This window comes from Purpureocillium lilacinum (genome assembly GCF_023168085.1).
Source record: "Purpureocillium lilacinum CBS 284.36 DNA, scaffold_8, whole genome shotgun sequence".
NCBI lineage: Eukaryota > Fungi > Ascomycota > Sordariomycetes > Hypocreales > Ophiocordycipitaceae > Purpureocillium > Purpureocillium lilacinum.
Window position 1 is genome coordinate 338,666 of NW_027072118.1, and position 26,340 is coordinate 365,005.

Below are 26,340 nucleotides of genomic sequence, written 5' to 3' on the forward strand. Positions count from 1 at the left end.
ACCCTGTCAAACCGTCCAGCAACCAGCAATCAGTCCATGCCAGCCGAGTGCGGCTCTTTGCGCCGGCGGCCAGCAGATCGACAACCAGGCGTCCATCCAGCCATCCCCCAGCGCCCACGCACGTAGCGGCCACCCACCGCAAGCAAGCCGCCATCCACCATCAACCATCACCGAGAGCCAGTCCACGGCGGCAACAAGCGCCCGCCGACCACCAATGACGAGCCCCCCTCGATGCGTCCCCGCGGAACGTGTGTGCGCGGGCGGCGCGTAGCTGCAGCGTGCAGCGTGTGATGCCGCCCGCCATTGGCCCGTCCCCTGCAGATTCCCGGCGGGCTATTTTGGGGCCGCCCGCCCACTCTCCGTCTGTCTCTCACACACCGTTGAACCAACCTTGGAACCCCCCGCCCCGCCTGTGGCCCGATTCGAGCTGGAAGCGCTCGCCTTGCAGCTTCACCACTGCCCGAGCTGCACTTTCGTGGCCGATGCATGTATATCTTTAGATGGGTAGACGCGCAGTGGCCGTCGAGGTGGTGGCATGTAGATTCCGTAAAAGAATGCCCCCTCTCCTCCGCCTGCGTCGCTGCGGCCTTGCTTTCCCCTGCCTCCACCCGCGGTGTCGACCCGGGATGAACGACGACGCGACCCCGTGAAGCCGTGCAGTAGAGCCTCCAGTCGTGAGTCGCGCCGCTTGGCTCCGGAAGAAGGATTCTGTCTGCTCGCCCGGCCGGCCGGCCGCCCGCGAGAGCATGTCGCCTCAACGACAGGAGAGCTTCTCGCTCTTCCCGAACCCCAACTCCCAGCCCCGCGTCCGCCGGTCCGAGTCGCGAGAGCGCCCGCAGGCGCAGGGCCAGGACCGCGTCGCCACGCCGGAGCAGCGCTCCCGCTCGCGCTCGCAGTCGCGGTCGCGGCCGCCTCGCCCGTCGCTGCAGATTACGCCGCCACAGAATGCGAGGAGCGTGCCCGTCGAGGTGGAGCCTCGCGCGGACAACTGGCCGCTGGATGGCAGTCGAGACGTTTCCGTGGTGGTGCAGCAGCAGCAGCAGGAGCAGCGGCAACGACACTATCAACAACAGCAGCAGCAGCAGCAACAGCAGCAGCAGCAACAGCAACAGCAGCAGCAGCAGCAACGACAGCAACAACAGCAGCAACAACACCATCAACAGCAGCAGCAACAACGGCAGCAACAACAACAGCAACCCCCCAGAGCCGCAGACGTCCGCCCCCCCGTGCAGCAGCCCAGGCAGCTCGCCGACGTCCCGCCCCGGACCGACACCAGCCTCTCCCAGGCCAACACGCTCGTCCGGAGCAGCAGCGTGCGGTCGAGGAGCTCCATCGCCAAGCTGCCCCTGCGCGACGACTCGGCGCCGCCGCCGCAGGCGCTGCGGTCCATCTTCCCCACGTACAACCCCGAGGTGCCGCTCGGCCAGCAGCAGTATGGCCCGACCCAGCTGAGCCCGTCGCGGATACCGCGCGCCGTCATCAGCCGCCAGTCCTACTACGAGGAGCCGCTCCCGTCCCCGCCGCCGGACAGCACGCACCACAGCCCGCGGCCGCGCAGCCCCCCTTCGCGGCCGCGGCTCGCGCCCGGCAGCACGTGGCCGCCGCATGGGCGGCAGCAGCAGCAGGCACTCGAGCCCCCCGTGGTGCCCGAGGCGTGCACGACGGAGCAGCTCAAGAGCCTCTGGAAGACGACCAACGGGTGGAAGGCGTCGCCGTCCGAGGGCCGCGTCTTCTGCCTGAAGCTGTCGCAGGCCCGCGACGCCCCCGTGTACACGCTGTCGTCGGCGGCCGCGCAGCCCTTTTACAACCTCCGCCTGGACCCCACGTCGGCGTCGGCCTACGTCACGCTCTCGCGGCACGACCCGGCCAAGCCGCACAAGGACGGCTCGCCGGGCGGCGCCAAGAACTGGCACGAGGCGCTGACGACGACGCTGGAGGAGGAGTCGCGGCGGCGCCCGCCCAACGACGGCCTCGTCGCCCTGCTCATGCCCACGCCGGCCGCGCGCATGGCCGTCGACAGGGCGGGCGACCCCGCGGCCGTCGACATGGCCGAGAACGAGTGCGCCCGCCTCGTCTGGGACGAGGACACGGCGACGCACTTTGTCGTCCACCAGGCCCTGGCCAAGCCCTTTTGCGTCACCATCGACCGCTCGCCCGCCTACTCGCGCGTCGAGTACACGCTCGAGCACACCGAGTCGCCGCGGCACCTGGCCAAGCTGACGCGCGACGGCACGGGCGGCGGCTGGATCGAGCTCGACACGGGCGTCGCGGCGCAGATTGACTCGTTTTACGTCGTCGACGTGGCCGTCGCGGCGCTGCTGCTGGTCGCGTCGGCCGACGAGCGCAACTCGCCCGCGCCCGTCGAGACGTTTGAGCCGCCGCCGCCGCCGCCGGCCGCTGTGCTCGCCGCCGAGCGCGGGTCCAGCCGCCTCAGCAAGGCGACGAGCGGCAAGCGCAAGATGCAGCAGTTCGAGATGGACGTGGAGAGCCAGGAGAGCCTCAAGGGCGGGGAGACGAAGCTGCCGCTGGTGCTGCGCGCCGTCGTGAAGCTCTGCAAGGGGCTCTTCAAGTGCGTCGTGTGGCTGCTGACCATTGCCTTCAAGTGCGTGGCGGGCGTTTTCAAGCTGCTGTACAAGTGCGTGGGATCGAAATACTAATGACATGCCGGGAATGCTACCAAGATTAACTCCGAGACTCCTGTGTGCCGTGCCCGTCTATCGCTTCCGTGTCCGCACCATGATTTTCTTGCCCCTCCTCGTGCTGCCGCCCGACGTCGCCGTCTTGGCCATCTTGGAGCGCTGGACGCCCAGCTTCTCCTCCGTGTCCGTCAGCACCTTGAGCTTCTTGCGTGCATTGTCCAGCTGTCGTTTCAGCCGCCGCAGTGCCTTGGCGCGCTCGAACTCGGGGTCGTCGTCGTCGTCGTCGTCGGCCGCCGCCTCGGGCTCGTCATCTTCCTCCTCCTCTGCCTTTTCCAGCGCATCCTCCATTGCATCGTCCCGCTGCTCCTCGTCGTCGACAAAGAGAATTTTGCGCGGGGCCTTGGGCTTGGTCGGCATCGGCATGTCGTCCTCGTCCTCGTCATCGAGCGCCTCGTCGTCGTCTTCGTCCTCGTCCAGCCGGTCCAGGCCCCGCGTCAGCACCACCTGCTCCTCCAGCCGGCGTACTTCTTTGGCGACGACCTGGCGCATGGTGCGCACGTAGCCAATGTCCTGCGTCTTGAGCAGGCGCACCTCGTCGACGCTCATGGCGCGGTTGCCGCGGTCGCCGTCGACTGTGCCGGTCCAGCGCCGCCCTCCCTTGATGCGCGCCCCGGGGCCGCTGCGCGACATCATACCAAAGTAGAATTCATCTTCGTTGCGGTCGGCCGCCTTCTGGCGCAGCGCCTTGAGCTGCTTCTGCTTCTTGTTGTAGTCTTGGGCGCGGAGCGAGTAGTCCTGGGCGAGGTCAGTGGGGGTGTCATCGGCGGGCTTCGGGGGGACGCATTCGCACCTTGTGCTTCTCGAGGAGACCGAGGCGCCGCCGCTCGAGGGGCTGGGCGCGCTCGCGGTGCGGCCGCCGCTGGACGGCGTTGCGCATCGACGACATGGTGGATGTGTTGGTGATGGTGATGGTGATGGTGATACGTGCTGAGGTCGAGCAAAGTGGGTAGCGCCGCACAAAGTTGGGGTGCCTGTCGAGTGGCAGAATTCTGAATTTTTGGCGGTGAGCGCAGAGGCACCACTTGACCCACTGTTATCCACCCACTGTCCGCCACACCATTGACGCCCCGCGCCATGGACAAAGATCCACGGATTGACTGGAGTTGCTCTAGCCACTCTACCGAGTCTACTCTATAGGCCTCCCAATCTCTAGCAATACATATTGTACATTTTATATACATTATACAGACGCGCCTACCTCTTCAGGCACAGCCCGTATGGCGCCAGCTGCTCGTCCCGCAGCTTGCTGGGCGACCGCACAAACGGGTCCTCCCCCTTCATCGTCTTGGGAAACGCCATGACGTCCCGCACCGTCGGCGTGTCGGTCATGAGCGCCACCAGACGGTCGAAGCCCAGGGCGAACCCCGCGTGCGGCGGGCACCCGGACCGCAGCGCCTCGAACAGGTGCCGGAAGTCGGCGACGCGCTCGTCCGTCATGCGCAGCACGTCGCGCATGATGAACTCCTGCACCTCGGCGATGTGGTTTCGCTCGCTGCCCCCGCCCACCTCGACGCCGTTGAGCACCAGGTCGTAGGCGGCGCTCTTGGCCTGCAGCGGGTCCGTGAAGAGCAGCTCCAGGTCCGCCGCCGACAGCGGTGCCGTGAAGGGGTGGTGTGAGGCCGAGATGCCAGCGGTCCCCTGCCCCGGCTCGCCCTCCTCGACCGGCTTGAACATGGGGAACTCGGTCACCCAGACGAACTGCAGCGAGCCCGGGTCGCCGAGCCGGGGCTTCTGCATGTGGCCCTCGTCGACGAGCGCCCTCCACAGCATGCCTCGGAGCTCGCCCAGCTTCGTTGAGCCGAGGCAATACTGCCCCGACGGCTTCTCTCGCGCCTGGAAGACGACCAGGTCGCCGTCCTTGATGTCCTTGCCGGCAAGGTCCAAGACGCTCTGGTACTCGAAGCCCAGCGACGAGAAGCCGCTCAGAGGCTGGCTCGAATCGTGAATCAGGATCTGCGGCTTGCCGTCCGGGTTCTCGCCCAGCGCGGGCGGCAGGCTGTCCATGAACTTGTTGACGAATGCGCGGGCCTCTGTCGGCGAGCAGTCCAGCGGAAACGTAAACACCTCGACCGTGGGGTCCGGGAGATGCGTAATCATGCCGACAAAGTTGCGCAAGGGCTCCAGGTCTGGGATGGCGTGGATGCGGTTCGGTATCCGCAGGTCCGGCTTGTCGACGCCGTACGCGGCGATGCTCTCTGCGAAAGTGATTGTCCTCATCTCGTGCGCCTGTTGTGCACTCTGGTCGCCCGGGAGGGGCTCGTCGCCCGCACCCGCGACGGGTATCCTCTCGCCGCGAATGTCCTTGTAGCTTTGCGGCGGCAGCTGCGTGAGAGCCCGGAGTATAATGTCGGTGACGTCGTCCTTGACCTGCTGCGCGCCCGCAAACGCCCACTCCATGTCGAGCTGCGAAAACTCGGGTTGCCTGTCGGCGCGCAGGTCCTCGTCCCGGTAGCAGCGCGCCCACTGCATGTAGCGCGCGATGCCGCTCGCCATGAGCACCTGCTTGTACTGCTGGGGGCTCTGGCTCAGCGCGTACGCCGTCCCGCGCTGGCGCGTCGGCACGAGGAACTCGCGGGCCCCCTCGGACGTCGACTTGAACAGCGTCGGTGTCTCGACGTCGACGAAGCCCTTGTCCAGCAGCGCCGTGTTCAAGTCGCCCTTGAGCCACGACCGGAAGCGCAGGCGCGCCTGCAGCTCGGGGTGGAACCGGATCTGCAGGTGGCGCTTGGTCTGCGGAAACTGGACGTCGGACGTGACGATGAGGTCCTTGGGGACGCTGTTCAGGGCCCGTATGTCGCGCAGGTAGACGGTGCGCTTGCCATCGTCCGGCTGCTCGGTCTTCGGGGGATCGCGGACGTGGATCGAGACGGGCGCAAACGCAGGGATCTGGCGGAAGCGTTCGTGGGCAGCGGCGTCGGTGTCGGCGCTGGAGCAGACCTGGACGACCTCACCCGACGGCGTGGTCAGGTCGGCAAAGGACAGGTGCTTGCCGACGTTGCGACGCTTGCCGATGAAGCCGCACACGGGCGCCTGGTCGCTGCGGTCTGACCGGTCAGCTGGTGGGACGACGATCGGCCGAGATGCACTTACAGCTGTTGAACTTGTCGACGAGCTCTGCCCGCCGGGACGCCTGCGTGCTTGCCAATCGAACCTGACATGGCAGAGCCGCCCGCGCGCAGGCCCTGCAACGCAGCGCGGCGCCAATTGCGGACGCCATGCGTGTTTGCCGTGGATATGAAGCTCGGTGAAGTGATGGCGCTCCGTCCCAAACGAGCGTGCGCACTGGTCATGCACCAGCGTAGCTTGTGCTCAAGTGCGGGTACGCCAGCAAGGCTGCCCGGAAAAATGGGCGCCGACCCGCCTACATAATAAATTTCTGCCGCCGCGGCTCCCGCCAAAATTTCCTTTCTCCTCATGACCCTTCCATTCAACAACCGTGATGAGAACCGCGTGCCAAAATGATGCGTGCCGTCGTCCGACCTCGTAGACTCTCCTTCGGGCTTCAGGGTCGCGGGCGATGACGGCGGCACTATGAAATGGGCGTCCGACACGACCTTGTTACAGCATCGGACGCGAGAAAACAACTCTGATTTTTTGAATTGGGTCCAACTTCGGGGAGGGATGGCATGGAGCATCGTTTGCATTTAGCCTGGAAGCTAGGTACCTGGTTGCCACGCAGGATCTGCCCTGCTGTTTGTCAAGCTTGGCCGTCTCGTGCCCGGCTTGGGTGTCGTGGCAGTCGAGTTGCTGCCGCCGGGGAGCGTGCTGGAGGCCTGCCCATCGTTGGCCAGTGCCATCCATGGATGGTGGACTGCGAGTTGATTGAGGACACCCTGACTCGAATCAGCGATGGCAATGACGCCCGTGCCCGCCGGCTTTTCAGCAGGTGGATTTACGCGTGAATGCTTGAGAATTACGTAGGAGATCTGGTCGTTGTCAAAATGGCACAACCCAGTGTCGACTTGGCTGCCGCTGCGTGATCTGCGTGCTGCAAGTTTGACAGTGCTGTGTTACCAGACTAAGTCCGCCCCGATGCGCAGTCCGTGCGTGCTTCACAGCCCGCGGCTCGCCATATCCCGCAGTCCATCACTCCCACGAATTCCTGCATCCCTGCTGCGGCGATTGTCGTCACCTACGTTGTGCTCACAAACCCGTAGGCCCAACACCTGCCTGCAGCTGGTGTTGCGCCGCCCAGCCGCTGGGCCAGGGCCAGCTGGAGGTGGTGACGTGCGTTGCGGTGGAGCCGCTTCGGGCCTCCACAGCCTGCAGCTCAACCCGCGCCTCCGCCCAGCCCGACGTCAACCCGCCGTCAACCCGCCGTCAACCCGCCATCTGCGTCCTCGCCTCCAGTTCCCCCGACACCACCGCGCACCCGACCCTCGCGGCGCCGGCACCATGTCGAGCTCCTTCGAAAAGTCCGTCAAGGGCGCCACCAAGATCAAGGTGAGACACGATTGACGGCGGCCGTGCCCCCTCCGGAACCGCACCCGCGCCCGCGCGCTCGCTGACCTGACCTGCCCCCAGAATGCGCCGCCCAAGACAAAGTACATTGAGCACATTCTCGTCGCCACGCACTCGGGCGATGCCGGCGTCGGCGAGGTCTTTCGCGCCCTGCAGCACAGGCTGCGCGATACCACGTGGACCGTCGTGCTCAAGAGCCTCATCACCGTCCACCTCATGATCCGCGAGGGCTCCCCGGACGTGACGCTGGCCTTCCTGGCCAAGCACCGCAACATGCTCTCGCTGGACCACCTCTCCGATGGTAAGCGTGGCCCCGAGTCTCGCGGGCACGAGGACCCAGGCTGACCGTCACAGCGCAAACGCAGGGCCGCAACATCCGCCACTACGCCGCCTACCTCTCGGAGCGCGCCCGCTCGTATCGCGACACCCGCACCGACTGGGTGCGCGCCTCCGAGTCGCGCCTCGAAAAGGTGACGGTCGAAAAGGGCCTCTTGCGGGAGACGGAGAGCGTCCAGCGGCAGCTCGCCGCGCTCGTCAAGTGCAACGTACGCCGCTCAATGCCTCGCGCAACGATGACGCGTTCCGCTGACAGACACAGGTGCTCGAGACGGAGCCCGAAAACGAAATCACAATCGCCGTGTTCCGGCTGCTGGTCATGGACCTGCTGTCGCTGTTCCAGGTGCTCAACCAGGGGCTCATCAACATTCTGGGTACGTTGGCTGCCCGCGCGCTTCGACGACGCAATCGCTGACCCTGGCAGGCCACTTCTTTGAAATGTCGCAGACGGATGCGGAGAGGGCTATGGAAATCTACCGCACCTTTACGCGGCAGACGGACGCCGTCGTTCAGTACCTCAGCGTCGCCCGCCTGCACGAGCACCACACGCGCGTCGAGGTCCCCAAGCTCAAGCACGCCCCGGTCAACCTGGGCCGCCAGCTCGAGGACTACCTCAAGGACCCCGACTTTGAGATCCACCGGCGCCAGTACCTCGCCGAGCAGGACGCCAAGAAGAAGGGCTTCAAGACGAGCAAGCCCAAGCCCGCGACCGCCCAAGACTTTCCCGAGCCCTCGCCAGCCTCCAACAACCCGTTCCCGACGAGCAGCGGCGGCGGTGGCGCCAGGGCGGAGTCGAAGCCGCAGGCGAACAAGGGGCCCGACCCGGACCTCATCGACTTTTTCGATTCGATAGAGCAGAACCAGACGCCGATGCAGGTCAACCCGCAGCCGACACAGGCGCCGCAGCCGGCCATGCAGTTTGGCAACGGCTTCGCGCAGGCCCCCCCGCAGGTGGCGCAGCAGACGGGCTTCGTCGACCCGTGGCAGCAGACCTTTGCGCAGCAGCGACTGCAGCCGCAGCAGCAGCCGCAGCCTCAGCAGCAGTTTCAACTGCAGCCCAACTTTACCGGCGCCGGCTTTGGCGGCTTCACTCCGCAGCCCCAGGGGTTCCAGCCCGGCGCCCTCGGGTCCATCCCGCAGAACACGGTGGCGGACTTTCAGGGCTTCCAGCAACAGCAGCAGCAACAGCAGCCACAACAACTTCAGCAGCCGCAACAGCTTCAGCAACAGCAGATGCCGATGATGAACCAGCCGACGGGCCTGCAGCCAATGCAGACGGGGACGAACCCGTTCCGGCAGTCGATGCTCGTCCAGCAGACCGGCAGCCCCTACAGCTCGCCCACCGGAACGCCAACGCTCAACCGCCAGTCCACCAACCCATTTGCGCGGTCGTCGCCCCAGAACAGCAACTCGCCCTTCCAGCCGCAGCCGGCGCCCCTGCAGCCGGCGCCGACGGGCACGAACCCCTTTGCGCGGAACCTGCCGTCGCCAGACCAGCAGCAGCAGCAACAGCAGCAGCAGCTTGCGCCGCAGCCGACAGGCACCACCAACCCGTTCCGCCACGGCGCGTTTGTGAACCATGCGACCGGCCTCGGGTGGCAGCACAACCAGGCGCCCATCGGCGGCGGGCTCGACCACCTCCCGACGACGCCCGTGTTCCCGCGGCCGGCGCAGCAGACGCCGTGGCAGCAGTAGCGGGCCGGTGGCCCTTGTGTGTGTGTGTGTGTGTTTGGATCGCATTCAGCGAGGCGTTGGGACAGACTGTATGTTACGCGAGCCGATGAGCACCTTTCTATTAGACAGTAGCTATGCGGAAATGTTATGACCTTGACTCGAATACCCAGACGCCGTGCCCACGCCCAAACGCCCGCAGACCCAAACGCCGTACCGTCTAGACGCCCCAGAAATTCCACCCGCTGCCCTTTGTAATGCACCTGTGACGATTCGTCCATGGCAAACACACCACCCCTCAGACGTCCACCATGGCCGCCTCGCGCGCACCCGCCGTCGAGATCTCGCGGTCCACCTTGTCCTCGGCCACGAACACGCCCAGGCCCGAAAAGGCCTCGAACAGCGCCCGTGAGATGTACTCGTCGGCGCTGTACCCGCCCACGCGGTACTCGTCCTTGGAGCGGATCACGTCGACCCACTCGCTGTGGTAGCCACCCAGGCGGTCCTCGGACAGGTCGACTCGCGACGGCGCCAGGTCGAGTCCGCCAAAGGGGTCGTACGGCTTGCCGTCGTCGGCCGCAGGGCGCGTCTTATCGCGCAGCCCGCGGATTGACAGACCGGCACCCGCACCGGCGGCGGCGGCGGCGGCCTGAAGAGCGGCCTGGGAGCGCTGCTGGCCGCGCTTCTTGAGCAGCACGCGGTCGACCGCCTCGCCCGCGTGCCCGACCTCGGCGTTGGCGAGCGAGTCGAGCATCTCCTCGCGGAAGCGCGCCGCGCTGGCCCGCTCGTCGGCGTCGTCCCGCAGCTCCTGCAGACGGCGCTGGCGCGCGGCGTCCTGCTCGGCGGCGAGCCGCTTCTGGCGGGCCTCGTCCGACTCGCGCGCGAGGCGCCTGTTGCGCTCAATGTCCGCGCGGTGCTGGGCCTCCCACTCGGCGAGCTGGGCCTCGGCGCGGGCGCGGGCGTCAGGTTTCCCGTTGACGAGGTCGTCGGTCAGGCACTCGACCATGTAGAGGTAGTCGTTGTAGGCGTCGAGCGACTCAAAGTCATCCTCGACCTTGTTGAAGACCTGGGCGACGCGGCGGCGAATGTCCACCTCGCGCTCGACCTTGAGGTCGCCGAAGAAGGCTTTTTTGAACCCACGCAGGCGCAGCGTCTTGTTGCATTCGGCATAGGGGCACTGATTAGGTCCGTCCTTGAAGATGCGTTCCATGCACGTCTTGCACATGAGGTGGTAGCATTCCGTGTTGACACGAAACTCCATGTCCGGGTTGAAGTAGCGTGTCGTCTTGCACACCGGGCACGTCTCGTCGTCGGCGGGCGCGGCGCCTGAGCCGTGGCGCACCGAGACCCGCGACATGATTGCTGGTTGACGAGGTGGAGGTGGTTGGAGTTGAGGCGGACGAGGTGAGGTGCGGCGAGGTTGACGGCTGTTTATCGATAAAGCTTCCGCTTTGTCAGCATTGCCCCTCCACCAGAAGCGGGCCGCATCAACTGTTTCTTGACGAAGCACAAAACAACATGGCCGACATCAAGGGTACGTGGGCGCCCAACAGCCAGGAATGGCTTTGCTCTAACTGCAGCAGACCCCAGCCCGGCCGAGGAGGCGGCCGCCCGCGCCCGGGAAGCCGAGGAGCAGGCCGCCCTGCCGTACAAGTGGCAGCAGACCATCGCCGACGTCGACGTCACCTTTAACGTCCCCGGCAACATGAAGTCGCGCGACCTCGTCGTCGAGATCAAGAAGCAGACCCTCTCGGCCGGTATCAGGGGCCAGGTCACCGTCATCAAGGTACCCCGTCCCTCTCCCGGCTCACGCCCGCGGCCCGTCTGACTGCCCCAGGGCGACCTCCCCCACGCCGTCCTCGTCGACGACTCCACCTGGACCCTCTCGTCCAACAGCGACGGCACCAAGACGGTCGAGATCCACCTCGACAAGGCCAACAAGATGGAGTGGTGGCCGCACGTCGTCACGTCGGCGCCCAAGATTGACGTCACCAAGATCCAGCCCGACAGCTCCAAGCTCAGCGACCTCGACGGCGAGACGCGCGGCATGGTAGAGAAGATGATGTTTGACCAGCGCCAGAAGGAGGCCGGCCTGCCCACGTCGGACGAGCAGAAGAAGATGGACATCCTCAAGAAGTTTCAGGCGCAGCACCCCGAGATGGACTTTTCCAAGGCCAAGATCAACTAGGCAGTAAAGTTACATTTTTGATTGGGACATAGGAGTGCCTTGCCGGGTGACTATCTCGATTCGAGGGCCAGCGCGGCGCGTTCCAGCAAGGCGTTGAACTCTGTGACCTGGCGCAGCATGCCGCCTGCTGGGCTGGCCGAGCTGGCTTCGTCGACGACCCGCGCAAGGAGGAGGTCCAGGTTGCCGAGGTCGGCCGCCTTTTGCGCCGCGCGAGACAGCTCCGCGGCGCCCTGTCCTTGTTCGACGGCGAGGTCGATGTCGTGCATGAGCGTCGAGGCGTTGATGCGGCGCTGTGCTGTTAGCCGCGTACGCAGGGGGTGCGGTCGGTGCACGTACCGTAGATGCCTGGCTCTCCGCTTCGTGCTTGACGCGGATTGCGTCCATTCGCAGAGCGACCTGCTCCCTCTCCCCTCTGAGGCGCAGTATCTCGTCGCGCAGAGAGAGCTTCTCTTTCTGCGCCTGGCGCACCTGCTTCCGCAGCGAGTGCCAGTGATCCAAGTGTATGGCCTGCGGGGTCAGTACCTGCGCGTGCCGCCGGGGCAGCGGAGACTTACATGCTGCAACAGCCGCGAGTTGAGCTCCTCCCTGTACGCCTCGATGGCGCGCATCTTGATGCGGTACTCCTTCTTCTTGGCATTGTCTGCCTCTTCCAGGAGCTGTTCGAACTGCGCGAGCGTCGTGGCAATGACCTCGTCGCAGACCTGGGCGAACACGTCGACGACCGTCTCGCCGCTGCGGTTGGCAAACGGAATCTCCGTCTGCAGCGGGTCGGAGCTGTCGCGCCGCTTGTGGTTGACGAAGCGCTGCACCGTGATCTCGATGGCGTCGCCGTCCTTGGAATCGTCGTCGACATCGTCCTTGGCGGTTCGTTTGCGCCGTGGTGCTTGCGGCTTTGCCTTGGGCTTGCGCGCCGGCTGTTTCTGTTTTGCAGGGCTCTTGCTGGGCCGGCCGCGTGGCCGCTTCGGCGGCACCTCTGCCACGTCTGCGGAGCCGAGCTCGGGACTACTAGTGAGTCTCGGTCGGCGTAGCGCGTTGGCCGCCTCTTCTGCGCCAATCTCCTCGGCCGGTGAGTCGTCGTCGAGCTCCGGCTCCGGCTGGGGAGGCTCGGTGTCGGAGTGTTGCTCAGGCGCCGGCTCGTGAAGCTCGTCGTCTTCGGGGATTGTCGGTACGGGTCTGGCGCTGGATCTGCGGACGCTGCTCCGTCTGGACTTGTCCGCGAGGGGCGACGACGACGGTGCCGCGTCGTCTGTGCTCAGAGCGCTCAGCAGTCGCGTCGACGAGCTGGCGGCGGCGCTGAGGGGCACGCTCCGGCGCCGTCCGCTGCCGGGCGCATGCGCAGGGCTCTCCTCCACTTCCTCTACCGCCGACGATACACGGATTCGCACCGGAGACTTGACGCTCGGCGGCGCGGGGAGCACCTCGAGCTCGTCGGCGTCCTGAGGCAGCCTGCTGCTGGACCGGCGAGTGGACGCACTGCGCACCGAGGGCGGCCTCGCCTGCCCGTCAGATTCCTTAGAAGTGCTGAGCAGGTCGTACGGGTCCCTCGCGGACGGCACAGACCTTGCCGAGCTCGACGGCTGAGCGTCACCGCGTTTGCGTTTCCGCCCCGACGAGCCCGGCGTCCCGCGGGGCGAGCTGGAGGCGCCCAGGCCTGCGATGTCGAGGCTAAACGACTCATCGCCGACGTTTGTGCGCCTAAAACGTCAGAAGCTGCTTGAGGCGAGCGGGCAACGTCAACTTACTGTGCGCCTCGGAGGCGCTGGTTCAAGCGGTCCGCGCGCGACTCTCCGGCTGTGCCGTCAGCAGGTGTTTTACAAAGTGGTGGTTGGAGCAAAAGCACATACCTGCAGCCATTATCACGACAGACCAGTATCCTCATGCGCCTGCAACAGACGTGTTGATGGGCATGAAGGCTCGTTGTGCTGTGTAGTTGACGTTGGACTCGGTTGAAGTGGACGCGTGGAGACGCGTTTAGTGGTGGGGCGGCCAACCGTTCAAGGGTGCCGGCGCTGGACTGCTGCCCAGGTGGCCCGGGTCACTGCCGCCCAAGCCCCCCGGCCACTGGCTCCAACGAGCATCTCAGGCCGTGCGACATTCACTTCGATTGCCGTCTCGTACACTTGCCGCCTGCACGCCGCAAAAATCATTGTATATATCTACATCACAGTCTGACTTGCGCCCCAACGCCGCCAGCGCTTGGCTGGTCTATGGTATCATTTTGGCCCAAATCTGCTGTTGTACGCTGCCTCACGCCTCATCCTCCTTCGCCCGGAGCACCCATTGCTGTCGGCCCTTTTCAAAGACATGACTGCAAACGTTAGCCGGCGGTCAGCCCAAGTCTAAGCCGGGGATCGGTACCCGTGATACTCATTGTTCATAAGGGCCGCCTTGCCGTACTCCGACTCGAGCATTTCCCGGTATCGGTAGGGGATCTTGGCAGGCACACCCTCAAACGTCGTCTCCCGCAGGGGATACAAAAAAGTGTCCTGCGAGGTCAGCCAGGCCTTCCGAGGTGCGGACGCAACTCACTCGAAACTCGTGCTCGTTCTTGTCGTACATGATGCCTTCTCCCGCCGCGTGCTCCGGGTCGTATCTCGCAGCGGTAATATCAATGTACAGACCAGACTCCATGTCCACCCAGCGGGCATCGATAAAGTTGAGGTAGTCGTCCTTGCCGCGGTACGTGAAGTGCGGGTTGACGTCGAGCAGAAAGTACCGCCCCTTGGTCATGTCGCCGTACTTGTAGTAGTAGGTCGTCATGTTGTGGTAGGCGGCGAGGTAGTACATGTCGGCCTCGGTCACTTGCACGTCGGCGTCAAAGTCCCAAGGCATGACCTTTTTCCCCCACCACCAACCGAGCAGGCTGCCGTGCATGAGCCACGTCTGGACGCCCAGCTGGCTGAGCGTCGCCAGGTACGTCTGGACCAGCACGCGGATGATGTCGCGGTGCGGCTCCTCGCCGAGCATCTCCTTGAAGAAGCGCTTGTCGTAGTGTGCGTGCTCCCTAAACAGTCAGCGGCAGGGATGCGATGCTTGGCGGGTTGGCGTACGGAGCTTCCTCTGGTCTGGTCAGCGCCGGTGGACCTGGCGTTGCGGGACGAGCAAAAGGCACGGTATGCGATGTCCCGACTACGGCAAGCATGGCACTCACTGAAATACTTTGGTCGCACGTACAGCGACTCGTCGTCCGGGACCATGTCCCTGCGCGCGAGTCCTGCATTGACGCATTGCAGGGCCAAGCCGGCCGCCAGCAGCAGCTTGGCGCTGGCGAAGGCCCTCATTGTGTCGGCGGCAGCTCACGGACGAGGCAGCCCCTGGCGTTCCGAGCTGCTCGCGCAGATTGATCGGAGACGCCCCATGGGCCTGGGCCCGGGAGAGGTATAGGTCCGCGTCGCCGCGATGCCGTTGGAGGTTTCGTCCGAGGTGTCGAGGACCCCGATTGCCCCCGCGATGCACGACCCAATGATCCGGACATGCAGTGTGCAGGTAACTTTCAGCGCACCCGATGCGAGGGAGATGAGGCCCGGCGACGCGCGCGATAAGATAAGGCCGCACCGCGTCATCAGCCCCAGCCGAGCGGGCAGCCAACCACGTCGGCTCCCCGCAGCGCCCGCTCCAGGCCCTTGGAGGCCGCGGGTGCGCTAGCCGCGCCCCACAGGAGGCCATCCATGGATGAGGTGTCGAGCCCGACGCAGGTCCAACGTCAACTCCACCTTAGCTCGCCTCGTGTCCTCAACCCCAACCTTCCGTCCGCATCCACCATCACCTCCGCCTGGACGAGCTCGAACACGCATCCCCGAGCATCAAGGTGCATCTCGCAGCGCCTCTCCAGTCGCCCTCGACCAACGCCCCGTGCCCGCGGCCACCATGGGAGCGTGGAACGTACGTGGCGACCCGCGCCGAGACGGCACGCACGCTAACCGCCACAGATCTTCCGCATCCTGGGCGACCTGTCCCACGCCCTGTCGAAATGCATCCTCATCTTTGCCATCCACCGCAACCGCTCTGCCGAGGGCGTCTCGTTCATCACGCAGGGCCTGTACGCGCTCGTGTTTTGCACGCGCTACCTCGACATCTTCCGGGAGCACTCGGTGTGGAACCTGCTCTTCAAGATCTTTTACATCTTTAGCTCCTTTTACATACTCGGCGTCATGCAATGGGTGTACCCGCGGTCGCGCGAGAGGGAGCTGTCGTGGAAGATGGGGGGCGGCGTCTTGGGCGTGTCGCTGCTCCTGTCGCCGTTTGTGATGCTCATCTTTGAGCACGTCTGGAGCTTCACATCGGTAGGCCTTGTCCTCTCCACGATGCTAGCGCTTCGTGCTAACGAGAACAGTGGTTGTGGGTTTTCTCACAGATCCTCGAGTCCGCCTGTGTGCTGCCGCAGCTGCTCCTCCTGCGGCAGACGACCGTCCCCACCGTCATCGACTCCTTCTACCTGGTCGCGCTCGGGTCGTACCGCGCGCTGTACTGCCTGAACTGGATCTGGCGCGAGTTTGACGTCAGCGGACACAAGCCCAACGCCGTGTCGGTCATCTTTGGCATTATCCAGACGGCACTGTACGTCGACTTTGCTTGGGTCTACTACACGCGCCAGCGCGTCAAGCTCCGTGGGGGCGGCGTCGTCGACGCGGACGACATGCGCAGGGGCTGGCTCCTGCGTCGCATCTTTGGCAAGCGCGTCGAGCAGGCCGAGGACGAGGAGAGCACGCCGGCGCTCGGCGACGAGGGCAGAGGCGGGCGACCGAAATGGGGCGCGCGAGGCATCTCGGTGAGCGCCGACGAGGGCGTGCTGGAGGCGGACGGGCACCACCGCGATGACGCGGACCTGGACACGGTGGACCCGGATGCCAAGATGCGGGACCCCGACGAGCTGGCCCGGGCGCTCGACGACGACGAGGACGAGGCCGGTGCGTCGTCGTCTGCTCCGAAAAAGACCAACGTCCCAGGAATACGGAGCGGCGACGAGTGGAACGACTAGTGCATGCATTGTGTGAAGATGGTCCGCACAGCTGTACGAAAGAGCTGCAAGATGGAGCGCGAGGATGGCTGATCTACAGCGGTTGCCAAGGCGCCGCGACATCACTGGAGCTAGATCCCTGGACATGCGCAGGGCTGCCCATTTTCCTTCTTGGATTCGGTCGGAATGTTTAGCCGGAGTTGCATGGAATGTCGTACATGAATGAATATCACGAGTGGTTCGTGTGCCATCGCTGTGGGTATGCCACATGGTGTGCGTGTTACTCTGAGCAACTGCTGCGGGACTGTTTCCCCATGAGCCGCTGTCAGTTACTTGGGTACTGCCTGTCGGCACAGCGAATCCGACGGGTCATGCCGCGGCTCGTCGAGTGAGCGCCTGTCGACGAGAGTCTGAACTTGATACGAGGCCGTCCTCCATCGGGCAGATCAGACTACATTGCAACGCCAATGAATACACGTGCAAGGGGCTGGGGAGCTAGTTTGTAAGGCTGGCGGCTCGAGGGTGGAGGTCGGTCGTCCTTCTATGCCCCGTACCAGGCGGCAGGCGACTCACTCTCGGGGAGTCGAGTCGAGTTCCTTGCAATGGATGTCAAGTACATAATACATGGGTACAGACATGACAGGGGTCTCCTCTGCGCGCAACGTGGGCCCTTGTGGCATCTCATGGGCAATCTCTCATTTCATAACGCCGTCGTAAGCACAACGTATCGGAACTACAAATCGTTTGCGAGGACGGCCTGCTGAGCTGGCAGGACGCGTGCGAATTGGTCTTGGAGTGGTGCAGTGACTGTTACCCCTCGGCGGCGGCTGGGCCGGACATTGTGTGGGTATTGTCTGCATTGAATTCTGCTACGTAGAAAACATGACCAGTGCAATTGCGGAGGTGCGGCGGCTTGCCGACAGACGAGACACACCTCTACGTCTGCTCGGCTCGCGGGAAGCGCATCGTGCAGTTCAGGCAAGTCTCTAGAAGGCTTGGCGGACCGTGCCGCACTCATGCAATCGAAAGCCAAGGGCTGGCAGCCAAGATGGACAGCTGCAGTCAGGAAACGCCCATTTACGGCTCGCAACCACTCGGAACGTGGTTCGGCTCCCTGTCGGGTGGCCCGTCGGCAATTGGGCGCCGTCATGAGCTCTTGCGGCCCGCATGTGCGTGGTGGAGCACCCGAGACCAACCATGTGATACCCACCCGCATGGGCGAGCAGCTCTCGATGATTGAGAGGAGACAGCCGAGGCAACGTCGGCTGCGTATTCTGTAATGAGGGTATGGAGAGTACAGGTATCAATCAAAACGCCGGGCATCGTCAATGGCACTGGGCCGGTCGTGCCACAACTCCGAATCCAAGAAAGCCAGCTAGAGAATCCAAGAAAAGACCAGAGGCAAAGGCCAGTCACCCGACGAACCGCTTCTCAAACTCGCGATACAGCTTGGGCGAAATCTCATCGCTGCTGAGCCCCTCGACCTCGAGCAGCACGCCCTTCTTGGCGTAGTGCTCAAGCAGGGGCTCGCTCGTCTCCTGGAAGCGGCGGAAGCGCGCGCGGTAGACCTCCTCGGTGTCGTCGGGGCGCTGCACGAGGGCCTCGCCCGTCACGTCGTCGCGGCCCGGCACGCGCGGGGCGTTGAACGTGGTGTTGTAGACGCGGCCCGAGGGCTCGTGGACCCAGCGGCCGGCGATGCGCTCGAGGATGACGGAGAAAGGCGTCTTGATGGAGACGGCGAGGTTGATCGGGATGATGGTGTCGAGCGTCGTGGCCTGCGCGGCGGTGCGGGGGTAGCCATCGAGGATGAAGGAGGCCGCGGGGTCTTCGGAGGGTTGCGCGCCGGCGTGGGCCGTGACGGGCCACGCCCCAAAGTCGTCGAGCTCGCGCGACTCGGGTGCCGTCGTAGCCTCGGAGGCGAGCGTCATGACGGGGCCGTCGCCGAGCCAGCCGCGGGTGCGCAGCTCGCCGGAGATGAGGCGTACCATGAGGTCGTCGGCGACGAGGCCGCCCGTCTTGATGGTGTTTTCGGCCATGATGCCTGCGACGATTAGCACGGGTTCGCAAACGGGGGTCAGCGCGGGCGGCGCACCGAGCGGCGTGCGCGTCTTGACATTGTGCCGCAAGAGGTCGCCGGTGCTGATGGACTGGAGCTGGGGGAAGCGCTTGAGCAGGCGCTCGCTCTGCGTGCCCTTGCCGACGCCGGGCGCACCGACGAGGATCACTCTTGCGGCTCTGCGGAGCTGCATGCTATGCGGCGCGCCAATGTCGCTCCGTCGGCTGTTGGCGGTGTCGAAATGTCGATGTACAAGAACGCTTCGCAGTTAACAGGGCAAATGCAATCCGCGGGCAGGCAATGCGTGGAGGCGCGGGACGTCGTAGGGCTGGCGATGAAGGGACGAAAGTGTTGAGAGTTGAGATGGGACCACGGAGATAAGACAGCAGACGCCAGGGCCTGTCATGTGGGGAGGGGCAGCGCGAGCCGAGGACGCCGTGCGCTGACCGGCACCACTGTGATTGGGTCTTTCAGCTGATGACGCCAGCCACAGGGGTGCTGAATCTGGGGTCGGCAGGGTCCTCAACAGGGGCAGGGCGGTGCAGCGGCGCACTGTGCCACGGCGAGTTTTGGCGTGGCAGGACGGTGCACTTCGCACGGTTGCTCTCAACAAGGCCTGCCGCACGAGGTCCAGCACATGGATTTCCAAGTTTCTTGTTGCAGACCTGAGTTCTGCACATGAACAATGAAGTCGGATCTGCATACCCCCCACGTGACACGCCAACGCAATGACCGTCAACGACACACTGGCCGTCCATTCCCCAAGGCCATCGACTCACGCGTCACTGTAGAGTTGCATCCCGCCCGTGCCCGCGACAGCTAAGCCCCGTCAAAGTCAACACTGTCCGCACTCTCCGTTGCCCGCAACAAAGGCCCGCACAATGGCCTGCGTGTCCAGCTCACTGGCAGACCCAACCGCGTACGGCCCCTCGGCGCGCCTGGCCTCCTTGACCAGCCGGCTCGTCTCCCTCCTCGCCGTGGACCGCATGCTCTGATACAGCCCCTGGCCCGAGTACGTGACCAGCCCGAGCGCGCCCGAGCTGACCTTGGCCCCAAAGTTCAGAATGCCGACGCCGGCGCCTCTCGCCGCGCCGACGGCCCCGCCCTGCTCGGCCCCGCGCATCGGCTCCGCGACCAGGCCCCTGAACCCTTCCACGAAGCCGTGGCTCAGGTTCCGCCCCGCGGCGAGCCCCCCGGACTTCCAGTCCACCACGTCGCCGGGCTCGTACACGTCTCCGCCGTACAGCCTGGGGGCGTTGCGCATGCCCTCCGTCACCGCCAAGGGGAGGTCCAGGAGCATGCCCTTGGTGAAGGACTTGAAAAAGTTGCCCAGGCCCGCTGCCGATCCGAGGGCGGCGGCGGCGGCGGTTCCGCGGCCCGTCGGCTGCACGTTGGTTGCCCTTGGGAGCTCGATGGCGGCCGACCTCCCGTAGACAGCGTCGTGACCGCCAGGAGCCCCGACCGTGTCTGCGCCTCCGTGCTCCGCCCGAGTCAGTGATTTCCCGAGCGCCTCCATCGGCTTGATGACAATGTCTGCCGCCGAGGTGACCATGCCCGTGCTCGTCGCGGCGAGTGACGATGCCGTTGCGGTGACGGGATCCCATCTTCGGTTGCTGATGTGGATAGGCTTGGGGTTGTATCTGTTCTGGTGAGCACTGCCCTGGATCACGGAGGACTCACTCACCTCCTCAGACTGCTCCATGAGATGAGCTCCGCGCCAGTCAACACTTCAGCTGCGGCCTTGGACAGCTTCAGTCGCTTCGGCGACGTGCGCATCCATGCGGCAGGCTGGCTCGGCAACAGATCGCATCGCATCTTTTCGAGCGGCAGGTTGGCGTGAAACGTTGCGACCGCCCGCCTCACACCCGACTCGGCCCTCATCCTTGCAGACATGCTCTCTGCTGCCGCCGCCGCTTCAGGTGTGAGGCAGAACCGGATGGCGGCAGCTAGCTTCGCGACGTCGAGCTGCTGTGCTGGGATCGGATCCGGGCCGGCGCCAGCCGCGGCGACCATGGTGCCCCAGAACGGCTGGCTGTGGCAGAGCGTTAGCTGGCACTACTGTGACGGGTTGGGGCCTTACTCTCCAAAGAACGGGACGACGACGGTTGGTCTGCCGTTGAGGAGCCCGCAGGCCGTGGTGCCGGCTCCACCATGGTGCACGACGGCACTGACCTGCTTGAACAGCCACTCGTGGGGGCAGTCGTCGAGGTAGAATACGTCGGTACTAGGGACCTGGCCCTCTCCGAGTTTGCTCCAGCCTCTGGAGACGACGGCCCTCACACCAGCTTCTTTCACAGCCGCGGCTATTGTGGCGGACAGCGCGCGTGGGTCGTCGACGACGATGCTGCCGAATCCGATGTACACGGGCCGCTGCCCGCTTTTCAGGAACCCGGCCAGCTCTGGTGTCGGAGCGTACTCTGGCTCTTTTCGGAAGAAGAATCCGCACACGTCTGCGTCGTCAGCGGCAGCCCAAGGCGCGGGTCTCGCACACGTACCGATGTACGACGGCCAGTCGGCGGGTTTCGGCACCAGCGCCGGCGACCAGCAGTATGTGACTGGTATCTGGAGCGTCTCTGCCAGGAACGGGCCTTCTGAGAATGGAACCGGCTCCAGGTCGAGCGTCCTCCGCCACGAGTTTATGACGTCTTGGAGACTGGGCGCGTTAGCCGAGGTCACGAACAGCGTCAACCCTGCGCTCACCCTTGCCACGTGATCCACTCGACCGCCAAGTATGACAGAAAGTTTGCCGTGCGCGGTGGTATCGCGTCGGAGCCGACGAGGTTTGCCAGCGGGTGGCAAAACGCCGTGGTGCTGGTCCACGGCATCGTGAACATGAGGTGCAGCGGCACGCCCAGGGCCTGCGCACAGTGGACGTGCGCAAAGCTCGGAGGGTTTGCGATGATGGCATCGGCCACGAACGGCACCGACGTGACGGGATCGGGCTCAACGCAGGACGACCAGAACCCGCGCAGCATGCCCGCGACCATGCGCCGCTTCCTCTGCACCTCTCCGCCCCTCAGCCCCTGCATGCTGGGCAGCAGGCCCGGGTTCTTGACCATGTACGCCATGAGCTCGGCCGGGTCGCCGCCCACGGGAAAGAACTCGAGGCCGGCGTCTCTGACAAAGGCGGCAAAGACGTCGTGCGTCGCGAGCCGCACCCGATGCCCGTGCCGCTGGAGCTCCTGCCCGAGCGCGACAAAGGGCTGGACGTCACCGCGGCTCCCGACGATCTGGACCACGATGTTGAGGCGGAGGGACTGCGGGCCCTGTTCGCTGTACTCGGGCGGACTGTCGGGCGGCCTCGTCTGGGGGGGTGATGCCGGCACGAGCCGGGACAACCGGCGACACAGGCCCGAGTTGAGGTCAATGTCTATACGGCCATTTTCGACGCTGGCGTACGAGTGCTTCTCCGTCGCACTGGGCGGTAGTTCCGCTGCGGAGCCCGAGGAATTGCCTTGACTGTGGTAGACTGGCTCATCACCTTCCTCAACCATCGCTTGTGAGTGCTCGCTGCGTATCGAGGTGACGTTTCTCGGCTTCATCCTGGTCCGGCCTGGAAGGGTAGATCAATTTGCACTTGGACAGACATGGCGATGCAGCGTGAGAGCCTTATATGAGGCATCGGGCTGAATTGACGTGGCCCGAGGACGGGACAGGCAATGACAAGGACAGGACGCTGTTTGTAAACCGCACTTCGTTCGTATACTTGTATGTGGCCCCACAGCACCACCGGCGGCCACAATACGCGTATGGTGTCAGTCGACCACCACAACCATCTAGACCGTGGCGTTTTACGAGCCCTGCCGGGCCGCGACCATCGGCAGCGGCAGTTCCCGTCGTGCCATGACTTGGTCCCAGCGGCTGTAGACGGCAGCCGTTGTGCCGCAAAGCTACATCACAAGGCCAACTCGCGGGACTGAACCGCTTACCCTAGTCTACTTGCCGGTCCTATCTAGCATGGCGTGGCCTTCCCAGTCACCCATCAATTGCCGAGCGTCCTTGATCAGCCTCGCCGGATGGAGCACCGCAAACGCCACCATAATCAGGAACATGGGCAGCGCGTCAAACACGTAGATGAATACCTCGTGGGAAACGACGAAGCCACCCTCGCCCTGCAGGTACTCGACGCTCCGCACGACGCTCCGCACGACCAGAAGCAACGTCGCCACCTCTAGCGTACGGAAATGGTTCTGCCAGCTGATTGTCAGGTCCGGCAGCGGCTGGCCACTCTTGATCCTGCGATGCGCGTGCCAGCAGGTGAGCGCAAAGAGCGCCAGCGCCGCCACCTGCGTGATGAGCCCGCCCAGCAGGATCTGTTTGCTTAGCTCAATGGCGCTCTCCTCCCCGGACGCGGGCAGCACCGACCCAATCACCTGGGTGGCCACGCAGCCGATGTCGATGAGAATGTAGATTTTGGTGAGCCAGCGAGGGCTGATGAGGGCGTGGCGTCGGGCGTTCATGGCCACGATGATGCGCCCGAGCGTCATGTACATGGTGGCGGCGATGAACGGGGCGGAGGCGAGGATGAGGAGGTTCTGGAGGATAAAGGGCCCGGCAACGTCTGGCGTGTCGGACGAGCGACAGCGGCCATAGTAGCCAAAGGCTTCACCTGAGGGGCGTTAGACAACACGGCGCGGATTCTTCAAGGGGACGTACCGACGCCGCCAAGAATGAGGGGGATGGAGAACCAGGCTCGAAACAGGACCAGGTACACCAGGTGGCACAGCGTGGCGAGGCCGAATACGGCAATGAATGTGATTGCGGCGGGCTTGTTTGGGCGGTACTCGTAAAAGACGATTTGCGTGCCGTTGACGACGGGGCCAAAGGGGCCGTCCGAACTCATGATGAGAAGCAAAGGGATGATTCAAAAGCAATGAAGAAGACAGGGTCGCGAATGCAGGCATTGGAAACATGACGGCTGCTTGTGCCGTCGACTTATATTCTCAACCTTCACGTACTGCTTGCCGTCGAGCCGTCCACCGTGTAAGTCGACCCGACCAATCAAGCATTTTTCGGACTGGATGCGAAAATGGTGGACCTGATCCACACGCCGGCCCAGGTGCGTGCGCGTCCACCACGACGCATCGTGCCCTTCGTTGACAACATTGAGAGCCACCAGCAATTGAAAGTCTGCCCCTTTTCACCGAGCTGGCTGATGGGCAGGTCACTACAGATTCGGAGGTTCTATCTCGGCACGGCAGTTGACCGACGGCCCCGGGACGCGCGTCGTAAAATCAGATGCCGCGATGAGTCTGCAGAGTCGACGTGCTCACGCCGTGTCGCATGAAGCACGACTGAAGCGAATGCCCCCAAGAACTTCCATCAAGCCTCACAGCAAGTCTCGCAATGGCTGCCTCAATTGCAAGAGGCGCAAGGTCAAGGTGAGTCTCTCGACATGGAGCCTGGCGCAGGCTGACGGTCTAGTGCGACGAAGGAAAGCCGGCATGCGGCAACTGCACGCACTTTCGCATGCCATGTGCCTTTTCGCATCACTCCGTTGCTCAGGCCCCTTCAACGGTGCAGCAAGACGCGTTAGGTGTCGGGTCAAATGGCCGTCGCTGTCGGGGACGGCCTCGACGAGACTGGGCAGCCATGTCTTTAGGCGGATCGACTGACACCTCGCCTCCATCCTCGACGATGACGATTTCGCGGAGCGTCACACCAGCCACTCAAACTCCCTGCTCCTTGAACGTGGCCGACCTCGAGCTGCTGCATCACTTCACAACCTGCACCGCCCATTCCCTCGCGGGATCCGACAGCGAAGACGACCCGATTGCGCGGTTCTGGTCTCGCAACGTGCCCAAGCTGGGCTTGGACCATCATTTCGTGCTGCACCTCCTGCTGGCCGTGGCCGGCTACCACCTTGCGCACATGAAGGGGCGGAGTGAGAGGGCTGCCCAGCCGTACCTCTCTTTGGCAGAGCGGCACACCGCCGTCGGGTTGACCGAGTTTGCAAGAGTACTGGGCCGACTCGACAGCGGCAACTGCCAGGCGCTGTATGTATCGGCGATGCTCGTTTGCTACTGCACCTTTGCCGCAGGGCCCACGAGCCCGGAGGATGTCCTCGTCTGCCATCTCGACGACGGTGCGGCGCAGTGGCTCCCTCTCATCAAAGGCGTGCGCTTGATCAACGAAACGGTAGGCCCCGACGTGCTGTTCTCTGGACTCATGGCGCCTCTGGCCCCCTCGGGCGAGAGCGAAGACACGGGGGCCAAGTTTGCGCGCGATGGCCTCCCTCGCGTCGATTGGGAGAAGCCGTTGGACAATCTGCGCGACTTGGTATCGTCATCTGCCGGCGAGAGCGCGAACGTTTGCCTCGAGGCACTGGGCGGCCTGTCTGCGACTTACGCCGCGATATACGGCAGAGGCGCCGACGGCTTCTACGACGGGCCGCAGAGCTGCCAGTTTGTCTTTGGGTGGTTGTACCGGATCCAAGACGCCTTTGTGGCGCTGCTGCGGCGGAGGGAGGCTCCGGCTCTGGCGATATTGGCGTACTTTGCGGTGCTCTTGCGGACCTTGGACGACTGCTGGTTTGTCCACGGCTGGTGCTCGCACATTGTCGAGAGCGTTTGCCGGTTCGTCGGACCGAACTACGCCGGCTGTCTGCAGTGGGCAGTGGCTCAGGCAACTCAAAGTGACTGAGATGCCTCGTTCCCTTTCAACTGGGCCAATCGGCTCCGCCAGGGCTGTTGCACCATCTCCCTTCCCAAGTAGCAGCGTCAGCGTGGGCCGTCGCCATATCCTGTCTCCAAGGTCCGGAGCCGTGGGCGGCGCCAGGCGTGACCAGGTCGAAGCCAGCGGCGTTTCGTCGGGACAGCGAGGCGCGGAGCGCGGTCATGAGCTGGCAGTACTCGTGCCGACAAACACCACCAGCACAGCCGCGTACGTCGCCGTAGAGACGAGCGTCTCGACGTTTGATACGCGTACGACAAACGAGAGCATGAGCGAAAAGACGAGCAGCGCGACCGACACCGTCACCAGGCTCTTGGTCTGCGACGGGTGCAGCGTCATGATGATCATGGGCACGACGAGAAAGACACCGCCAGTGACGGCAATGACGAAGCGGACGAGGCGATCGACGAGGGCCGACACCACCCTTGGGGCCTTGCCCTCGGAAAACTCCTTGCCACGCTCGCGGCGCTCCTGGCGCGAAAACGCTAGGTGGGCAGGCAGGTACTTCATCATGGCGGCCCGAAGCGGGTCGACTTTGCCGTCTGCGTCCTGAAAGTACGAGTAATGCGACTCGAACGGGTCGCCAAAGTCCGACTCGGACTGAAAGTACCTCTGCAGCAGGAGCTTGCGGTGCGGCACCTCGGCCCTCTCCACGCTGGCCTTGTTCCTCAGGAACTGATAGTCTCGAATCGCGATGGCTTGGGGTGATGGGTCAGCAGGAATTTTGGAAACACGGCCTGGGCCTTTACCATATTGCTGTAGCTTGGTGGTGAGGTCCTCGAGGTCGTCGGCAGACGCCTCTCCGTCCCGCTGGATGCGGCTCTTGATGCGCGCCAGCTGGACCTGGAGGTTGACAATGTTGAGGCGCTGGAGAAACTCGAAGCGGAGAAAGTGAAAGTCTTCCTCTTCGCTGAGTGACCTGGTCACGTACTCGAAAAGCCTCCTCTTCTCGTCCATGGCGGCAGGCGAACGGACGGACGCGCTCATGGTGCCAGAGCCTCGCTGTGATGGCGGCGAAGAGACAACGAGGCAGCAGAGGCCGCGGCTGCTTGCACAGCCCGAGGGCGAGCCACCACGGCCCGTCCCGCGTGAGCTGTGCGCGTCGGCGACTGGCTGATCGTCAAGGCGCACAAAGTCTGCTTATGGCGCAAGCTTAGCACCCTACGTATCCCTGCATCCCCGCCCTCAATGTCACAGGCTTAAGGAGTCAAGAAGAATGCCGCAGAACAAATCGCGGTCGGGCAAGAACAGAACCAAGAGACGTCGCCCGATCGCACGGATCCGATTGTGATTGTAGATG

General features: G+C 64.3%; 14 protein-coding genes across 14 annotated transcripts; 5 read left to right on the plus strand and 9 right to left on the minus strand.

The window, feature by feature from the left end:
• Nucleotides 1-746: 746 nt before the first annotated feature.
• On the plus strand, nucleotides 747-2,657 carry PLICBS_009978 (uncharacterized protein; the record flags this gene model as incomplete). The annotated part of the gene is made up of 1 exon (XM_065601760.1): nucleotides 747-2,657. The coding sequence occupies one exon, from the start codon at nucleotides 747-749 to the stop codon at nucleotides 2,655-2,657; it is 1,911 nt and encodes a 636-aa protein (XP_065457832.1).
• A 57-nt stretch (nucleotides 2,658-2,714) lies between these two features.
• On the minus strand, nucleotides 2,715-3,585 carry PLICBS_009979 (small subunit (SSU) processome component; the record flags this gene model as incomplete). The annotated part of the gene is made up of 2 exons (XM_065601761.1): nucleotides 2,715-3,434; nucleotides 3,490-3,585. The coding sequence occupies 2 exons, from the start codon at nucleotides 3,583-3,585 to the stop codon at nucleotides 2,715-2,717; spliced, it is 816 nt and encodes a 271-aa protein (XP_065457833.1).
• Nucleotides 3,586-3,893: 308 nt separating this feature from the next.
• On the minus strand, nucleotides 3,894-5,857 carry PLICBS_009980 (uncharacterized protein; the record flags this gene model as incomplete). Its single annotated transcript, XM_018327220.2, has 2 exons — nucleotides 3,894-5,736; nucleotides 5,790-5,857. 2 exons carry the CDS (start codon nucleotides 5,855-5,857, stop codon nucleotides 3,894-3,896), a joined length of 1,911 nt encoding a protein of 636 aa, XP_018174251.2.
• A 1,237-nt stretch (nucleotides 5,858-7,094) lies between these two features.
• PLICBS_009981 (uncharacterized protein) lies at nucleotides 7,095-9,191 on the plus strand (the record flags this gene model as incomplete). The annotated part of the gene is made up of 5 exons (XM_018327219.2): nucleotides 7,095-7,142; nucleotides 7,224-7,461; nucleotides 7,515-7,705; nucleotides 7,759-7,870; nucleotides 7,921-9,191. 5 exons carry the CDS (start codon nucleotides 7,095-7,097, stop codon nucleotides 9,189-9,191), a joined length of 1,860 nt encoding a protein of 619 aa, XP_018174250.2.
• Nucleotides 9,192-9,465: 274 nt separating this feature from the next.
• Nucleotides 9,466-10,524, minus strand: PLICBS_009982 (TFIIH/NER complex subunit; the record flags this gene model as incomplete). The annotated part of the gene is made up of 1 exon (XM_018327218.2): nucleotides 9,466-10,524. One exon carries the CDS (start codon nucleotides 10,522-10,524, stop codon nucleotides 9,466-9,468), a length of 1,059 nt encoding a protein of 352 aa, XP_018174249.2.
• A 161-nt stretch (nucleotides 10,525-10,685) lies between these two features.
• Nucleotides 10,686-11,355, plus strand: PLICBS_009983 (uncharacterized protein; the record flags this gene model as incomplete). Its single annotated transcript, XM_018327217.2, has 3 exons — nucleotides 10,686-10,701; nucleotides 10,751-10,953; nucleotides 11,005-11,355. The coding sequence occupies 3 exons, from the start codon at nucleotides 10,686-10,688 to the stop codon at nucleotides 11,353-11,355; spliced, it is 570 nt and encodes a 189-aa protein (XP_018174248.2).
• Nucleotides 11,356-11,405: 50 nt separating this feature from the next.
• PLICBS_009984 (uncharacterized protein) lies at nucleotides 11,406-13,209 on the minus strand (the record flags this gene model as incomplete). The annotated part of the gene is made up of 5 exons (XM_018327216.2): nucleotides 11,406-11,645; nucleotides 11,692-11,862; nucleotides 11,910-13,050; nucleotides 13,098-13,146; nucleotides 13,200-13,209. 5 exons carry the CDS (start codon nucleotides 13,207-13,209, stop codon nucleotides 11,406-11,408), a joined length of 1,611 nt encoding a protein of 536 aa, XP_018174247.2.
• A 393-nt stretch (nucleotides 13,210-13,602) lies between these two features.
• Nucleotides 13,603-14,636, minus strand: PLICBS_009985 (uncharacterized protein; the record flags this gene model as incomplete). The annotated part of the gene is made up of 5 exons (XM_065601762.1): nucleotides 13,603-13,663; nucleotides 13,714-13,841; nucleotides 13,885-14,359; nucleotides 14,406-14,439; nucleotides 14,507-14,636. The coding sequence occupies 5 exons, from the start codon at nucleotides 14,634-14,636 to the stop codon at nucleotides 13,603-13,605; spliced, it is 828 nt and encodes a 275-aa protein (XP_065457834.1).
• A 586-nt stretch (nucleotides 14,637-15,222) lies between these two features.
• PLICBS_009986 (uncharacterized protein) lies at nucleotides 15,223-16,333 on the plus strand (the record flags this gene model as incomplete). The annotated part of the gene is made up of 3 exons (XM_065601763.1): nucleotides 15,223-15,237; nucleotides 15,285-15,638; nucleotides 15,710-16,333. 3 exons carry the CDS (start codon nucleotides 15,223-15,225, stop codon nucleotides 16,331-16,333), a joined length of 993 nt encoding a protein of 330 aa, XP_065457835.1.
• A 1,391-nt stretch (nucleotides 16,334-17,724) lies between these two features.
• Nucleotides 17,725-18,561, minus strand: PLICBS_009987 (uncharacterized protein; the record flags this gene model as incomplete). Its single annotated transcript, XM_065601764.1, has 2 exons — nucleotides 17,725-18,353; nucleotides 18,405-18,561. 2 exons carry the CDS (start codon nucleotides 18,559-18,561, stop codon nucleotides 17,725-17,727), a joined length of 786 nt encoding a protein of 261 aa, XP_065457836.1.
• A 642-nt stretch (nucleotides 18,562-19,203) lies between these two features.
• Nucleotides 19,204-21,910, minus strand: PLICBS_009988 (uncharacterized protein; the record flags this gene model as incomplete). The annotated part of the gene is made up of 5 exons (XM_018327212.2): nucleotides 19,204-20,008; nucleotides 20,053-20,400; nucleotides 20,449-20,818; nucleotides 20,864-21,021; nucleotides 21,069-21,910. 5 exons carry the CDS (start codon nucleotides 21,908-21,910, stop codon nucleotides 19,204-19,206), a joined length of 2,523 nt encoding a protein of 840 aa, XP_018174243.2.
• A 393-nt stretch (nucleotides 21,911-22,303) lies between these two features.
• On the minus strand, nucleotides 22,304-23,211 carry PLICBS_009989 (uncharacterized protein; the record flags this gene model as incomplete). Its single annotated transcript, XM_018327211.2, has 2 exons — nucleotides 22,304-22,977; nucleotides 23,025-23,211. 2 exons carry the CDS (start codon nucleotides 23,209-23,211, stop codon nucleotides 22,304-22,306), a joined length of 861 nt encoding a protein of 286 aa, XP_018174242.2.
• Nucleotides 23,212-24,005: 794 nt separating this feature from the next.
• Nucleotides 24,006-25,010, plus strand: PLICBS_009990 (uncharacterized protein; the record flags this gene model as incomplete). Its single annotated transcript, XM_018327210.2, has 1 exon — nucleotides 24,006-25,010. The coding sequence occupies one exon, from the start codon at nucleotides 24,006-24,008 to the stop codon at nucleotides 25,008-25,010; it is 1,005 nt and encodes a 334-aa protein (XP_018174241.2).
• Nucleotides 25,011-25,202: 192 nt separating this feature from the next.
• Nucleotides 25,203-25,997, minus strand: PLICBS_009991 (uncharacterized protein; the record flags this gene model as incomplete). The annotated part of the gene is made up of 1 exon (XM_065601765.1): nucleotides 25,203-25,997. One exon carries the CDS (start codon nucleotides 25,995-25,997, stop codon nucleotides 25,203-25,205), a length of 795 nt encoding a protein of 264 aa, XP_065457837.1.
• Between the last annotated feature and the right edge of the window lie 343 nt (nucleotides 25,998-26,340).